The sequence below is a fragment of the Lepisosteus platostomus genome, chromosome 6 (assembly GCF_059453375.1).
Source record: "Lepisosteus platostomus isolate fLepPlt1 chromosome 6, fLepPlt1.hap1, whole genome shotgun sequence".
Lineage (NCBI taxonomy): Eukaryota > Metazoa > Chordata > Actinopteri > Semionotiformes > Lepisosteidae > Lepisosteus > Lepisosteus platostomus.
In genome coordinates, this window is record NC_142616.1 from 50,713,909 (window position 1) to 50,732,054 (window position 18,146).

An 18,146-nucleotide genomic window follows, 5' to 3' on the forward strand; every position below is an offset into this window, starting at 1 on the left:
ACAGTTATGGAAACTGCACTATGGAGGTCTCAGGCATCACTGGTGGTTTCAAAATTCCTATGCTGAATATGAATGATAACATTTAGAATTGTATGTACATTACTATGAATGGAAAATATTCTCAATTTTATTTGTTGCTACAATTTCCCACGTTTTCCTTTTTTTTCACAGGACCTGAGAAAATCTAAGCCTCGTCCTAAAATATTCCCTTTAAAGTGTCCACAGGAAATGTAATTAGTGCAGCAACCTAATCTGTAATTGAGGCACTTCTTGCATCTAACTTATAAAAAAAACACTACATGTGAAAAATTAAAAACACTAGTTTGATATTTTTATATTCCTATTGAAACAATGACCAATTCCGTTTAAAGCAACATGTTTAACAGAAAGACAAAACTGACTTAAAAAGCAACTTTTCTCTGATATCTCTAATATATAATATAATTGTGTACTAGTCTTTGGCTTTCCATTCCTTATAATTTCCCTTTAAAATATACTTCATCAGACACTCTTCGTGCTCCACAACTCTTACTGGATGTGCATGTAATGTCATATTTTCAAAACTGAGGTAAAATACAGGAGATAAAATATTAAGTACATATACAATATTATATTTCTTTGTGTATCTATACAATTATCAGCATTAAACATGCTTTAAGACATCATACAGCAGGTAGCCTGATTGTAAAAAGTACCAAAAATGTTGCTTCAAAAAAACAATTTTTTCTTCATAAAAGAATGTTTGTTTTGAAATTCACTTGAAAGTATTTATGCTTTTTCTAATAAGGTGTGAAGAACAGCTTTTCAATCTCCTTAAACCAACAGCACCGAATAAAGAATACATGTTGAACTTGAGAACTCCTGTTTCTAAGGAACATTCAGAAATTGCTGTGCTTCATTCCCATTACACAACAAAGAGGAACGTGTCATGCAGTTTTACAAAAGGCTTCACTGTTCTGAAAAGTAGCCCAATAGCCCTTCTTTTGAGTTCAGAAAAATAACAAAAAAGAAAACCCAGTAGGACCACCACAGAAGATTAAAGGAATTAGTGTTTAAAAATAACAAAGACAGCACTTTGCAGAATCTTATTATTAAACACTGACGATTTTGTTAGGCTTCTAAATCTTGAGCCATTTAAAAAAAATGGACAAAAAGCTATGAATATCTAACACAGACACAACAATTTGCAAGGCTCACACCGAATGACCATCCAAAAAAACATTATAGTATTTTTGTAAAGATACTACAGAATGAAATCTACAGTTTAAACCATTTTCTTTTTGTTAACGCATAATCATTTGTATGTCTAGATTGTATCACAGCATGTTCATTCCTCTTTAAGTGCTATCAGGATCATAAATGTAGTGTGTAATTAACATACAGCAAACACTAAAAATTGAATAAAGTTTTGGTCTGAGGCTAAGAGTGTCAAAATAACGGTCCTCTAACTCCTTAGGTAAAATTTCCTGCAGCCACAGATTAATGAGAAGTGATTTGTTTCCTATGGCTAAATTTCCAGTTCTTCAAAGTTCTTTCAATTCATTCTTTAACTCTGCTGCCAGGATAGCCTCAACAAGTTCTGATCTCACACTTGCCATTTTTCATCACTCAAGAAACATCTCTTCCATCCAGCCTCCAGGCCTTTTCTGTTCCTATTGCTGTCTTTCAGAGAGATAAGGCCCATCCTTCAATATGACACCACCTATCTCCCCTTCTAGTAGCCTAGAGTATTTACATATGGGTTAAATACTTATTAAAGTTCGATTTCATATCACTGAAATTGTCAATAATGTGGGAAGTATTTGGACAGGTTGCAGTGAATGAGAAAGGAACTCAAAAGAAAGTCACACAAATTTCAGGGAAAATAGCTGCCACTTTCTACAATGAACTTTTGAGACTAAATTAAATCCAAACCTAAATGTAGCTCAATATTTTTGTTCTCATTAAACCTTTTTCTCAACATTCCTAGCCATTCTGAATTTCAGTAATAAATACCATCTCATTTCTCTTTACAGCGGGACAGGACACACAAGAAGTGTTGAGGTCACCAAATGGAAACTCTAACAATCAGTTTACAAAAAACACCAGTCAAACAGTTAAGAGATTCCAATTGTAAACACCAATAACAAAGGTATTCCCTTCAATCTTCCTTCTATGATGAAGGACAACTATGGAACTAAAGAACTTCATTACAAAAGGTACTAAATGGATATCCCTGGATTAGAAGCATGTATGACAAAGTTAATATGACATGCCATATTCTCAGACCACAGCAATATGTGCTTGAAAGTCATACACATGAATGCACATTCATGTTAAGAAGTAGAAGATACAGTATTTAATTCCACACATGTTGCAGGATAGACAGTAATGCAACTGTAGTGACAAGTGGCTTTCACAAAAATGTCTTACCTACACAATGAGACACATTTCTGTGCATATTTGCATTGCTGAGATGTATTTACAGTAATATTCCATGTCAAGTTCTGAACTTTCTTCTTCGCCTTTCCTTTTATAATATTTTGTGCTAGTGGATATACTGTATGAGGAGGGCAGGCGCTGGGCTGGTTAGTGGTTAGTACTGGGACCCTGGGTTCAATTCCAGGTCTGAGGTGCTATCTGCATGGAGTTTATATGTTCTTCATGTGTTCGCAACATGGTGCAACTGGTCATAGTAAAAGCTGCTGTGAACATAAAAGATTTAACTGAACTGATTTAACTGAGGATAGAGGTGTCATCATACTTCTATCTATCCATTTTCTAATTTCTCTGTCTAATATGTGGTATTGTGGGGGAGCTAAAGCCTATTTTGGCAAGCATAGGGTGAAAGTCAGGATACACCCTGGACGTGATGCCTGTCCACTGCAGGGCACACATAGACACACATATGTACACACTCACACCAGGGCCAATTTTCCCAGAAGCCAATTAACCCTCCAGTATTTCTTTGGATTATGGGAGGAAACCAGAGGACCTAGAGAAAACCCATGCAAACAAATTGCACCTCATGTCCTTAATTGAACGCAGGGTCTCTGTGTTTAAACACTGACCAATCCGCTACTCTGCTGCCCTTCTCATATTTCCACTAGCAGAAAATAACTATTATAAGAGTAAAGGGAAAGACAAAAGTTCAGAACTTTGATAACCTGGAACTGTTCTGCAAATACATAACTTGTTAACATTATTTTTAATATTTTATGATCTTCCTGAGTGGTGGGGCCCATGTAAGGAGCCATCACACATGAGCGCTCATTGTCTTTGTGTTCATCATCTTGTACCTCCTGTTAAGGAATGGCTTCCCCTATGGCTTTGTGCTTAAGGTACATGACTGAGACGCTTATAGCTGTGCTAATGATTTCCATTGCATGGAGCTACGTGAGGGGCACACCCCATTGTGAATACAAACTTCTATTTCATGCGCACATCTAACGGAGTCCTGCTGATATGCTTCTTTTGTAGATGAATAAGTAAAGGTTTGTTCCAAGCTGAAAAGTAGAAAGAAGAAACGTTTCTGGCTGCTGTACCCTCAGGTGTCATTTGAAGAAAGCTTAATAGCTAAAACATTGTGTTTCTTCTATTTTCCAGTGTGGAATTAACATTTACTTGCTCCTTTGCAGTCAACACATGCTGATCCAGCTCCCCACCTGAACGTCTCGTTCTGTAGATGTTTACTACATCTTTGCGAATGAGGCCCCAACTGTCTTTCTTCTATTTTCTCACTGAGGTCCATAAACTTAGGTTTAGAAGGTCATTTCTGGGTGTCTCTCCTCTATCCTACTATTTCACGTTTGCAGCTGCATATCCACGTACAAGTGAAGACTGTGTGCTGGTCATCAGTGCCATTTCCTTTGTTCCTTACAAAGAAAAGGTGTAAAATTGCAGCAGCTGCATCAGATGACTTAAATACTGTGCCACTATAAGTGCAAATCTTTAAACAATCACAGCAAAAAGGAATCACTCTCCTGATCTGACATAATCAAATGCTGCAAGTGGCTTATTACAAAACAATTTTCTTATGGCTTAAAAAAATTACATCAGTAAAAAAATAACAAATGTTGTAAAGATAACTGGATTTTTTACCAGTAAAAACTAAAATCAAGATTGAAATGAAACTTGCATATAGTAGAGTATTACTGTAGCCCACAATTAGGGTGCTGATAAAAAAGAATAAAATATACTTCACAAATCCTTTTCAGATACAAAAATATAGGCAAATAAATAAATTAAAAATTTAGACAATATATACAGTCTGCTCATTTACCATATTTACACATTACAGATACTAGAGGTAATTCAAAATGTCTTCATTGTGTAGCACCTCTTGTAGATAACCTGCAAAAATAAAACGAGAGTTGGATAGTTTACTGTTAAAATAATGATGTAAAAGCATAAAACAATGTATAAGAATACAATATTAATAATAAATAGAAGGCAAGGAAAACTAAACTAAAAAGCAAACAAACATGCAAACCTTTGGATTTTCCTGAATTTAAATCACTTTAATGTGGAAGACTGATCCAGAAGATGGTGTGCATTTTCCACAATACCCTCCACATTTTCCTGTAACTCTGCTGCCATCCTGTGGAGACAAAAAACATTGCTGCTTATTATAAACTCTTCCTCATTCACATCGACATGTTGCAGCAACAGCCCCAAGTTTTCTAAGTACATTAGCAGTAGAGCTGTATTTATTCTCTAAAGATGGACACCTTAACACTCAAACTTTAACATTTACCTCAGTGTAACCTTTGCACTAAAACCAGTCCCTGCATGGGACTTAAACTCCAGTCACACCTATATTATGTGAATATGACCTTTATCCTGCTTTTCTTCCTTTTCATTATGCATGCCCAAAATGAAGAAGAGCCCAACACTAACCCTGTATATAATCAGATGGGCTGGGATCCATGTTACAAAGTTTTGGTGGATTGCCAGATTAAACGTAGCTGTAATGGAATATTTCATTCTGTATCACTGTGTCCTTTACGATTCTGTCAGATTTGAGCCAAAGCCACACAAAACCTGCTAGACCGAAGCAGTGGTGCAGAACTGCACCATTGTCACCAAGGGGTGGAGCTGGGGGCCCTCTTCAGTGCCGGAGCTAGACTGCAGCTGCTGCTGAGCTGTTGAAATCACATCACCATCGCAGCTAGTACCGTTGCATTCTGCAACACTTACTCACAACCATTTACAGAGTTGTATCTTAACAAAGATTATAAATGAGAGGAGGCCTGATCCAGCCTGTCTGGTAGTTAGATGCTAATTTATCGAAGGATTTAATGTTGCTGTTTCTTGGTTTTACATGTATTTCTGTGTATTTTTCACTTGTGTCCTCTTGTTTTTGTTTTACTGTTTACTGTCTAAAGTCCATTGTTTTGATTTTGTCAATACCTAATTTTGAATACTGTATGCATTAGTACCATGTCCCCTCACTGACTCCTCTGGTCAAGACTAAAATGATTAAATTCCTTCAGCCTGTCAGTGACACTTAATAAGCCCTGGAATCCATCCGGTTGTTTTCAGGACTGATTCCAGAACAATATGAAGCCTTAGAAGTGTTTTGCACAATTTTAACATCACCTGATTTAATTTCTCTACTTGTGAGTAAATATCCTAACATTTTGTTTGCCTTTTTAATTGCTTTCCTAGATTGTCTAGACAATGTAATTCTACATGTAATTCTACATGTCAACATAAAACTTATTTTTCAAGTTGCCTCTTTACAGCACAGTTTCCCATTTTGTATATTTCGAATTGATGTATTTTACCACATGCATGCAATACCCAACACTTGTCTGTGTCAAATGTAATCTGACATGTGTTAGATAGTCATGTCTTTGACCTCCATCGGGTGTTAGCAGTGCTCTACACAAATGTAAAACATGCTCTCTTCATGTCCATCCATCCATTATCAGGGAGACACTTATTTCCTGTGACAACTTGGAGTGTATCCTAGAAGAACTGAACAACATGGAACACCAGCAAAGAGTAAATACTCAATTCAGGGACCCCAATTCATCTAACAGCATGTTATAGGAAGGGTGGAGACAACTGGAGCATCTTGAAAAACATACATGGACACAGGGAGAGCAAACTCTCTCATAGAAGGTACCCAGACTATATTCAAATAGAGCCAGAGCCACCACTTCATGTATGTTGTTATTCTTTAAGGAAATGTCATATTTACACTAATAATCTATGTTAATATATTCAACATTAAAATGATAATAAGCACTAAAATGTTAATTAAAAGGGTGACAATTAATAACAATTACAGTACCAATTTTTTGTTAAATTTGCTAAATCAAATTTTAATAGTTAATCGTAGCAACCTGCAAGCTAGTTTAAAAAGTGTTTTTTCTTTGAAATAGCCCTTTCTCACCAGTCCACATAATCAGTGAATGCTGCCAAAATAAACACATCAGGCTGGGAGGGAGGTTGGCTGGGCCAATCTGTCTGGCCACTCCTGGACTGCACTACAGGGTTACATGTGATCCATCACCTTGTAGATATTCTACCACTTAAAAATATATATTTTTTATTTTTATTTTTAAATAAATATTTTTTTATTTTTATCAGAAAAATCTTAGTATTTTAATGGGCCTGAATGAGCTTTTTAGTAAGTGCCCTTCAAAGGACTTATCGTGAAATAACTTTTTTTTATCTCTACCCACTTCAAAACTGCTTGAGTACAGTATATAGTGCCTTAAGGTGCTTTTCTCTTCTCCTGCCAAAAGCAAGATTCTCCTGATTTACAACATAAAGACAGATTGTGGAACAGTTTTCTTTTGCAGCTCATTACGCCAAGTGCCCTTCAATGAAGATATTTAAGGCACTGGAAAGGAATGTCTCAGAAAATGAACAGGCTTGGTTGCCTGCCTAGAAACAACACTACAGCCTTGTGAGGCACAACTCCCTGAGCCCTTGAACCGGTGAAAAGGACCTTTTTGATTCCAGTCTTTCACAAAGCAGCCCCAGAGAAAAGAGTGGCAGGAATTTTGCCAAACCTGTTTAAACACAGATTTTGTCTTCATCTATTGAGTGTGCTTTCATTCAACTTTCCTGGTCTTGGAGGGTCAGTGTGTCAGCATTGTTTCTAGGTCCCGTCAAAGCACCACCCCCTGAAGAGCTCACAGATATTGTTAAACTGCCAGCAATGGGCTGTAGACTCGCTAGGCCTTACAGGTCCTGAACTGTCCATCCACATTTTAGACATCGATATCTTTCCCCTACACAACAGCAACATGATCAGTCAAATTACCTTTTAGGAACACAGTTCATGGCTGTCCAAAAGAGATGCACATGAACATTCTGTATGAGTGTGTTCTTAAAAACAATTATTTTTAACACGATCTCCAACATTTAGAATTTTGTGCTTGCTTATTTTGTTAGTCCAAGGAAAATTACCATTTATTTTCTGTTTTAAGATGTTGAGTTAGGGTTTGCTGAGCCAAAGCAGAAGCAGTAGTCCTGGGAATAGATTATACCTAGTAGCATCTTTTAATACGGATTTTTACATTATACTTCTTTTTTGCTGATTCTTTATCCAAATGTAAAGATTTTCTGACTAAGGAGCCACTTCTTATCTCTAACTTTCCTTGTGTTCTTACATTTCAGTCCTGGAGTTTATCTAAGTGATATATGGTTGTACATTTATTTTGCATGTTGTTGAATAAGACACTTAACAACATTCTTTTCAACAGCGTAAAGATGTAGTATAAAATAGTCACAACTAGTCATCTGTCCACGTAGTATCTAAAACCCACTTATTCCTGGTAAAGACTGTGACAACCCAGAAAAACCCAGAGCCTATTCCTCAAGCCAAGGACACAATTAGCAGACCAATGCTGGGTACACACACACAGATAATTTAATAATAGTAATTAACCTTAGCCTCATGATCAAATAAGTTTTATCTAGAGGACAATGAATTGGAATTACGTGTTGGCTAAACTGGGATCTAGTTAATACACAATGTCTGTTAACTTCCATTAATAGTATGTCACTGAAAAACACAGAAATGCAGAACACTATGTCTCACCTGCGATTTATGTATGTCAGCAATAGGATAGTTGCCTTGGGAAACCCATTTGGTGTCTTCAGCCACATGAAATCCTGTTCCTGACAGGTTAATACTGAATCGACCCTTAAAATGAAAGGGCAAACAAGGATTTTGTTCCAACTTTTGTCACTGACCGTTAATTCAAATACCTCCAGAACAAAGTGATTGATGTTTTCCATTAAATCCATTAGAGGGCAGCAGTGCTGTCTTTCAGTCAGAAAATTCCAATTAATTTGGAGATCTTTATGCTTTGACATTGCAGAAAATGTTTTGTGATTTAAAAACATTGTTAGTTCTTCTTTATGTATTAACACCCTTTAGTCTAAGCAACACAAAACAGCACAATCAAAAGAGTTATTAATGAGGACTTAATATTAGTTCAACATGCATTTACACTTTCAATATTTTTAAACAAATGTAAAAGGTTTTTAAAACAGTACAAGTAAATAACAATAAATAAAGTCAATAATAAAATACAACAACATGCAAAAGGTGTGCAACAAAAGGTCTCTTTGTATGTGTGTATAGGGTGAGATAAATAGATAACTTGTGAAGACAAGAGAAACCGTTTGACCACGCTGTCATAGTTTTCAAACAAGCGAAGAAAGATATACCTTACATATTGCTAAAAGACAATAACCTCAGAAGATTTAAATAATTACAGACTATTTAGTTGAAAAGGTTTATTTTTGTTGAACCGATACAAAAGCTACTGATGCTGGATTAATTGTGATAAATATGGCTGTAGGTATGCATTACAGATTCTTTGAAGATAGAATTTCTTTGTTTCAAATGCAGAGCAGCTCAATATTAAAAGGAACAAGGGGAGCACAATCTCAGTTCTTTCAACTGTCTTAATTGTTGTATAGTTCTTTGTTTTCTATCATAGGGAGTTCCCACCACTTCTAAGATTCATATTGCATATGGTATAGCTAAAGCTTAGGATGTAAGCTGTTCTACTGTACTACCAACAACACCCCGAAAATTGTTTTTCAATGTTACTGTACATGTGTCAATCATCTGTAGTCAACCCTAAGAAAAACTGCAGACATTACCCAATGAAAACAATTGCACTGTTTATGGCTCTAAACAGACAAAGGGTATCACAAGGGAGGCCAAACTAAACCACAGCTGAGTGCTTGTCTCTTTTTCCATGTTACTCATTGGAAGACAAAAAGAGGATCTACTGACAATCTCAGTGGATTCTTCCAAAGTGTGAAGAAACTGTCCAGCCCCCAGAACAGCTTATCTGCTATCTGCTGTATTCCATCCCGTGAAGAAAATTCTACTGTTGCCATGAACTTGGATGTTTTCCTGATGCTTCTCAGCCCAAATACAGCACAGATACAGCACAGATGCCCTTCTACACCATCTGTTATTTTACCAATTAGTTGTCTATTCATTAGCCTTTGTAGTACCAGTATACTCAGATTAAAATCTTCATGCTGAAAACAGAATAAAGAAAACACAACAAACTGTTTCTTGCTGACACAGCTTCCCATATGAACTACTTAAAATCGTCATGTTTACCTCATGTTCAATATATTTCTTTAGGTTTCCTCATAAGAGTTGGGGAGGTTTTACAAATCATATACAGTAGAAAACATCCAAGCCATTTTAAAGTGTTTTGGAAGTTTTACTTTGACCCTCATTAATTATGTGCAGAACTTAGAGGGATTTCCATTGGTTTTACCATACATTAACTCTAGTTTGACTTGTCAAGAATCTTCATCTCATGCTACCATGCGATACTACACTTGATATTTCTCTCGCTACATTTCTGTGTCCTCCTTCACCCTTACCTGTGGACACCTGGCCGCACTGTAGCAGTCTCCCGCTGTGGCGAATGGGACGTGGTGACCCTCATTTGTAGACGCAAACTGCCAGTCTGTTGCTGCAAAGCAAAATAATGATTTGATCAGGGAAAGCAAAGGTCCCAATGTAAAGTGTTAAAGTACCTAAATAAATCCTTTGCTGCTGAATTTGCAAGAGCCCCTAGACGCTGGTTGATTTTAGGGTGCTCAAAATACTTAAATATAATTAGACGTACTAGAGAATTTCGGGGCAATTTAAAACAATCTCTACCTTATATAGCTCTAGACCTTTAATTGATTGGTGCCAAAAAAAACCCCATCTTGAATCAATTAACTCATTTGAGCTTTAATTTAATGCCTGCACTGTCAATATAAGAATGTCCTTTTTATTTTGAGCATCTTGGGCAGTGAAAAAAAGACTTCCTGGCTGTATGAGACAGTACAGATGGCATCAGTAATATGTGGAACAGCACTAGAAAGGAACATGCTGTAAGCAACACTGTAACACACAATTTCTTAACAAGTACAATATGTCCCTTAATCCCCTACCTCTCCTGGGTTTCTAAGTCTGACAGCGTCTGTCATTAAACTGTCAACTGGCTGAATGATTACTCTGCATTATCCAGCGTTAACTCCTAAATATATTGGATAATTTACACAAATGTGCAATTTACAAGCAGAAAATCTTTATCTGCAAACATTTCAACATGTTAAGGACAAAATTTCATCAGACTTTTTTACAGAATGTCCTTAAAGGGTAAATTAAAAATAAAGGGTAATAAAATAAATATATATATGTAAAATAAAGGTTCTCAAAAGGTAATTCTCCTGATGAGACCATGCTGTATACTTTCCGATTTAATATAGATTTTACAATTCGTGTAAGCCTTTGTTTATGGGGAGTTTAATCCCATTATTGCCAAAGTCGAACATGACACTGAGATGACAACTATAAATCAACAACTTACATTTTGTCAGCATTTTGAATTTTCGTATTTCTTCACTGAGCCAATCCGATGTTTTAAAAGGTAGGTTCTGAAGAGATGATATTTATTCAAGATAATATGAATATATATGTGAACTCCTCTCAATTATAAGCCTTAGGTGTCTGGAAACAGAGTATACAACCAATTTATTTGAATTTGATTTAAGATGAAAACCATTACTTAGGTCAAATGTGATAAAACAGGAGGCAGAGTAATAACATACAATTTTCCAGAAGAGGGTGATTAAGCTGTTAAGCTTTTACATTTTGCAAGGCCATACGTTAAAGTGCCCAGTGAAGGATGACATGGTACCACAGTATCTCATCCAGATGTGAACCGCTGAGACCTCCCTACACATTTCCCTATCTCCTGTCTCGAAGGACCTTAACAGCTGTGTCTTTGACAGACACTTCAGTAGCTTTCTCAGAAGAATACATCTGTTCAGCTGTTACTCCAGTTTGAAGAGTTTTGTACTGCTGTTTGTGACACTTTAACAGCTTTAAATTAACATGCCAAGAATATACAATAGTTTCTAAGGTTGCTTAGATTTTTAACTGATTAGAATTTTCTTAGCTGTTTAAAATTTCCCCAGTAAAAGAAGATGACGTTAACATAAGATCATAAGGGTACGTAAAATAGTCATCATTTTATTTTCCTATAATATATTCCATAACTTGTATTATTTTTACTGAACTTTTCAAATATATAACCTTTAACTTGGTACAACATCAACTGTGAAAATGCCAATTTTTCTATGTTCCACATTGTTACAGGCAACAGTACTTGAGTAATGCCCACAAGGAATATTTCATTTCTTAGATCTTCAGTTTTCAGTTTTTGGGCTATATTCTTCGCCCTTTCTTTAAGGAACGTCATGTTAAGAATACCCAGATCAACAATGATCAATATAATGTTTGCTAAGGAACAAGTAATAGATTTATTCCATGCTGAAAAGAGAAGAAAGAAAACACAATGTTTTGGCTGTGGAGCCTTCTTTGGGTGTGTATAATGTTCACTTATATGTTATTTGAAAATCACCCAATTAAAAAATTATGCACGGGCAGGGTGAAAAAATACTGCAGTAAATGCTCAGATTAATGGACTAGCAGGGGGAGAGGGTGTCCATTACTGCTGAAAGTCTGTTAATCAGCCTCAAAACTTTTATTTGAAAAAATATATATTGACTGTATCCATGCTTTCTGGATCTTTTGACTTATTGTTTCACTATTGCAACTTTGCATCAACACAGTTAATGAAAATTGTTTATTGTTATTGTTTTTTTATTATAAATATACAAGCTCTTTATTTTTATGCCTTATAAATATACTATATAAGATTCACTAAAGCACACAAAACACAAACAACAATTATTTTGTTTTTATGCATTATTGTGCATTTCCCCATTACCTGGTGTTAAGTCTGGTATTTCTTATTTTACACATAAAATTCCTGTCTAGCAGATTTTATCCATTAAATCCAAAGTCCGTTAATGAGAAGTCTATTAAACCAAGTGTTTACTGTATTACCTGTTTAGCTGTACTGACACTCCACTTGTGAGAGCAGTTATATGAATATGATTATGTAAATAAAATTAACAGTTCTTCCTTGATCACTTTGTAAAGAAAGACACATGTCTTCTGTCTGAAAAATTAGGGCATGTACAGTATAATACATGGCAGATAATCTTTGAGTCATACTGTAACAGGGCTCATGCACTGAACCAGTAACAGAACGTCCTCTGGAATCTGCACAGTGTGAAACTCTGCCGGTGGCAGAGGAGCTAGTATTTTGGTATGGAGGAGTTATCCACAGTCTAGGGAGTGGCACTGTCCATGTTCAGAGCCCGCAAGAGACTAGGAATCGAATCTCAACAGTTGCAGGGAGATCAAAATGTATGTTATGTATCTTCTGTAATTATAAAGGGTAAATAGGTAGGGCTAGGCCCTCATTTACTTACTTATAATCTGCATTTTGTTGAGATCCAACCTCACTTTGCGGAACGTAGTGAGACCGGCTGCAGTGTAATCTCTCCGACAGCGGCAATCTTCTCGTCTGCTGCCATTATACGGACACTCCGTTGGATTCATGAGCCTAAATCCAAAAACACATCAGTCAGGATATCTGGAAAAAACAAATGTAATGTATTTGTCGGAAAAAATGAACTAAGCCTTAAAGGAATTCTTACCTAAAGCCAAAGACTTCAGAAAAATTTTCTGCATCGCCTGCTACCAGTGTTATGTACTCCATTGGACTGCCTGTCTGCATTCCTGCACAGTAAATCTACACCAAACAAAAACAAAACTTAAGCCAGAAAAAGGGGATTTAAAACACTTACAGATATAATGCCATGCAAATCAGATTCCAATAACTTCACAAAAGCTGGTCATTTGGTATCCTCACGTTAGCTGTTTATTAATCTGAACAATATAGTAACAGTCATCTATAATAGTTGTAATGAAATATCATGGTGGACACTGGATGGCTAAATCTGATTTACTGCAAACTGTTTTTATTTCATTAGTAAGACCAATACCAATTAAATTGAAAAAACAATGTAATTGTAATCTAAACACTACAGTAATACATAGCAGCTCAAAACACAATAATATATATTTTTTTATATTTTCTATTTTTATATTTTATAAAAATTTATATCAGTTATATGTTCAAATTTCAGTTCTTTGTTGCCTGTTTCTGTTACTCTTTTTATCAAAAAAGTTTCAGTAAAAACTTCATGAAAATGTAACTAAAGCAAGCAATTCAGTGTGTAAAACTATACTTAAATTAACAATATTGTTTACACACTTGCAAGGGCCTTAAAATAATCTCTACCAACGAGCTATACATTACTTCAGTATTTTGTGCCATATAAAGTCTTGTAACTATAATACTGAGCAAAATGTAAAATGTTATTAATTTTGAAGATCTGTCCAACAATCAATATTATTATAAATCAATAAAACCACCTTTAGTGCTTTTCCTTGTATATTGATATAATGTTCCCCATCTTCCATTAAGCCATTCAGCCTCTGCACTTCACTGCAGCTCCCAGGTAACTCACCTGAAGTGCAGAGAGAAAAAAATAACATCACCAAGAAGGTACAGAATTCTTCACTTTCCTAAAGAGCCTACTGTTAGTCAGTATCTTCAGAAAAATCTGTTGAGCACAAAGAAGCCCTGTGGCAGTACTCACAGGCGGGACTGTGGCACGTTTGTCTCTCCTCTGGCTTTGTGTCAAGTGGACACAACTCACTAATTTGACCATCGTCAGTCAAACACCTAACGGTCCTCTCTGCCACTCCTTCTCCACAAGTGGCTGAGCACTGATGGAAAACACAAATCACAAGTTTGCATGTTTGCACTCTCACAAACAGTGAAATATGTATTAAACAGTAGCGAAGGAACAATTAAAGGTTTATTTCATATCGAAAAGCATGCTTTTTAGCATGAAATAAACCTTTACTGGTACCTTTGCAGCCTATGCATGCTGAAGCCGCAACACACTTGAACTTCTTAAACAGTAGCATGTTTTGGCTGGTATTTGAACATGTATATTGATTCCCTTCACATGCTGTTAAGAAATACTAGAATTTTGATCCATGCAGTGAACGGGCTACAGTATATCTCTAACCCAACAAACTGATAGAGGAAATGTCCAATTGGCTTCTCAAAACACTGCAGCACAGGTAGCTTTCACTTTAAAACAAATCACTTAAAGAAATCTGCAAAACAAAAGAAGCACCTACAGGTCCCCAGTTTCCGACTCTCCAGGCGTGAGCCACAGGGCAGCTGACAGAATGGCAGATCTGAATGCTGGCTGGTGGAGCTCCAGGACAGTTAGAAGACTGATACCCATATTCGTAATGGTCCTTTCCACTGTGGACTTCACTGCACGACACCAGCCTTCTCTGGTACCCCTGTCCACAGCTCACTGAACACTAGAAAAATGTAGAGTGGCACATTAATTCCACAGTTCCCTCAATGTGGAGGAGATACACGACAGATGAAAGTCAAAATGATACCCCATCATCTTTTTACTGTTTAAACAATGGATGTCTCTGTCTCTGTTGTGAAACAAGTATTCAGTTTCATGTCCTTACCTAATCAACATTGCAATAAGCTTTTCAGAGCAAATGCAGCACAGAAAATAACACACTTCTGCCCTCTTCGTCACTCTGTCTCCTCCAATCTCCAGTCTGTTATATTTCTTCTCCTCCTCTCCACTCTGCTGCTGCCTCAAGAACCCCTGTGGTGGAGCCTGGTTGCTGCAAACACCATGAAAGCTCCATCTCTGATCTGCATTTTCTGTTATTTTATACCTTCCTTTGAAAGGCAACTAGCAGTCACCATTAGATCTTAATTCAGTAGATCAGAATTTAGCAAAATCATTTTGTAGTATGTATAGATTTCTGTGACATGTTTAAAAGCAGGATACTTATCATGTGGCTCTGTAGAAAATAAATATGTGTTATAAACTGGGATTATGAGAGATATGTGAAAATGTGACATTGCAAGGATCGCTGTGCTGTGCTGGTGTTTAACTTTTCTCCCAACATGTCCCTTTCCCTTACGTGACTCTTAATGCAAAAGAGGTGGTCATTCGCGCTGTATCTACTGGAGTTATAAATGCTTGAGCTCTAGAGACGAAGGTAGGAAGGAAAGCATGCTGGTGCCTCCTGCTTAGCTCCCTGGAGGGCCTTCAGTAAGAAACTTGCTTCAAAACTACACCGAACTGCCTTCTGTGACTTCTTGATTTCCTACAATTTCTTGTCATAATTCAAAACAGAGACTAACATCCTCAATTTGATTGCAATATAGGAAGGGTATTTTTACTCTTATCATATATTTACTTTAGCTGCAACCCTCTTGGTTTGAGGGATGACAATCTGGTCAAGGGCTGGATAAGGTTGGTGGAACCTTCCTACGAATAACTAAAGTGTTGCGGTGTGGGAGATGCAGATATGGACATTGGAAGACTGTTAACTGGCCTCAATTGCCAACTGCTTAAGGTTGTGAATAGGAGGTACAGTAAATGGGTTTATTCAAACCTTAATCAGATAAATTAAACAACTCTCCCAGGTGAAGAGCTGTTTAGAATTTGAACTCCAATTAAAAAAAAATGTTGTCAGGATCACTGAACACTGCAAACACTTTGATACGTATTGTTTTCCTTGGAAACCACCAATGCAAACCACTGATGTAGCATGTGTTGTGTTTTCTGTATGTAAGCACCGTCACAACAGTGATGTCACAGGAAGTAGGATTCTCAAAGAAAGGCTGGCAAAGGTCCATTGTTTTTAGAGATACATTGAAAATACAAATAACAAGGTTTTTGGTAATTTTACTTCACAAATACTAACAATGTTCAGTTACACGTTTAAGGAACTGTGGCATAGAACTCTAACTGTGATAAAGAATTGGCAAAAGGTAGTTTTAATGTGATGTAATGTGACAAACATCTGAAATGGCAGAACACTGGTCATGTTACAGCAGTAGTTTTATCATATCACCCCACTTGTTGTGATGTGTGACTATTTCAGTTAACTACTAGAAAATACAATTTTTAATGCAAATCTTGTTTATATGCAAGTAAATAAAAGCATCGACTATAAATTAAATATAATATTTCAAAACATCTTGAATGCCTGTCCACGTTTCATGCACAGAATACATTTTACCATGAGCTCAAGACCATAAGTTTCACTTGGAAACACATTAAAACATTGTTGAGATTACCCACCTCAGACCACTCCCCAGTAATCCAGATGTACTCGCAGGGGTGTGTGTTACAGGTTTCAATGTCCAGAGGCTTCGCTTGTGAACTGCAGTGCATGTCGTGTGCCTCCTCTTCAGCCTGATCTACACAGAACACTTGTCGTCGTCTGCTTCCAGAGCCACAGCTTTTACTGCACTGCAAGAGAACCACAGGGTAAATGGATCAACAAGGTTTCTAATCCCTCTCTGTCTGCCTAAATTATCTGATAAGAGTACAGATGTTTTCTTATCTGTTTCTTGAGGCCACAACCATTCAAACCATAATGTGATAAAATACTGAAGAGATAGATTTCATATATAAATCCTAAAATTCTATAGATTTCTGCCTTGTTTAACAGGCCCAGATTTTGTCATTGTTACATACAGCCCTAATCCTAAATCAGGGGATTTAGGTATATAGATTAAATAAAACAGAAAAAAGGCAAGTTAAGAGTGAATTGGAGCAGTCTAGTGATATATTATTTCAGTGCACTGGTTGCATAATATACAAAAGACATCTCTTCAATTTAAAAAGAGGTACAGCACAAATACTTGTTGTTTCTTTTGTTTAACCCTTTTCATCCTGTTGGGAGTTGTAAGCTCTAACAATAGAAAGCATCTGCAGTCCCATCAAGCCTGAAGCCCAGATTCTAAGCCCAGAGTTCATCTCCCAAAGAGCCAGATGTGCATTGCGCACCACTAAAAAAACTAATCTAGACAACATTCAAGGTGCACATTCTAGAAGGTCTTCCTTTGTATGAATAATAAAGGAACTTTTTGCTTAGTTTCATCACACATAAATAAAACGTTTGCATCGCTTGTTCATCGCTGAATCATTATTATTTGAATGTATCTCACTCATCACCCATGTAAAATGTATAAATCTGGTAATGTTATGTATCTAATCCTATTAACATCAAAATATCCAAAGTAGTTACATTCAGCATGGGTGCAGAGAGACTTGTTGGGACAGGTTTACAACAAGGAAAACTATTTTGAGCTACTGTATTTTTCTATTAAAGGAAGCATTTAATATATGAGCACTTACTTTTTTACACTAAAACAAAAATGTGGACCATAAAGGTTTAAAGTCAAAGTCTGATGTCAAAGTCTGATCTATGTCTGATCTGTGAATTTCCCTTTCCATATCACAACTGCACGTCATTGATGACATCTGTGGTGCATAGTTAGCTAACGTATAAAGAACATTTACTTTATTACATGCGCTTTACATGAAACGAAAATTCCAATTTAAACCTCATTTATAATGTCAAAACAGACTCCAGAGGCATAAACGCTTTGCGTCAGTAGCACTTAACACTTACAGTAAACTACAGCCAGACTGCTTATACTCAAGCTGTTCAGTATTACTTTAAAGCACCAGTTTTTCTGACATTCCAATATGTGTTATCATTGTTTAAATGTCCTCAGGTTTAATGTAAGTTGTACAACTAGGGTTTGTGAGGTGTTAAGAATTGGGATTTACTTACACTGGAGTTTAGTTCAGTATGTAAAATGGACTCTAAATCT

General features: G+C 36.4%; 1 protein-coding gene across 5 annotated transcripts in view; it reads right to left on the reverse strand.

Annotated features, from left to right (window-relative positions):
- Positions 1-608: 608 nt before the first annotated feature.
- adamts9 (ADAM metallopeptidase with thrombospondin type 1 motif, 9) overlaps positions 609-18,146 on the reverse strand; it is a 60,584-nt gene continuing 43,046 nt past the window's right edge. The window contains exons 31-41 of one of the 5 annotated variants that reach the window (XR_015939617.1): positions 16,603-16,773; positions 14,609-14,800; positions 14,056-14,185; positions 13,829-13,923; positions 13,048-13,142; positions 12,820-12,953; positions 9,865-9,956; positions 8,042-8,146; positions 4,472-4,579; positions 4,262-4,332; positions 609-3,854 (exon numbers count right to left, since the gene is read on the reverse strand). Coding sequence is in view for 4 of the 5 variants with exons in the window: in XM_088636244.1 (XP_088492370.1) it covers positions 4,490-4,579; positions 8,042-8,146; positions 9,865-9,956; positions 12,820-12,953; positions 13,048-13,142; positions 13,829-13,923; positions 14,056-14,185; positions 14,609-14,800; positions 16,603-16,773 (1,104 nt within the window). In the remaining variant the exon portion in view is untranslated. Of the gene's footprint in view, positions 4,333-4,471; positions 4,580-8,041; positions 8,147-9,864; positions 9,957-10,876; positions 10,985-12,819; positions 12,954-13,047; positions 13,143-13,828; positions 13,924-14,055; positions 14,186-14,608; positions 14,801-14,986; positions 15,128-16,602; positions 16,774-18,146 lie in introns of those variants that run through there. The other 4 variants (XM_088636244.1, XM_088636245.1, XM_088636246.1 and 1 more) reach the window with 4 other exon arrangements.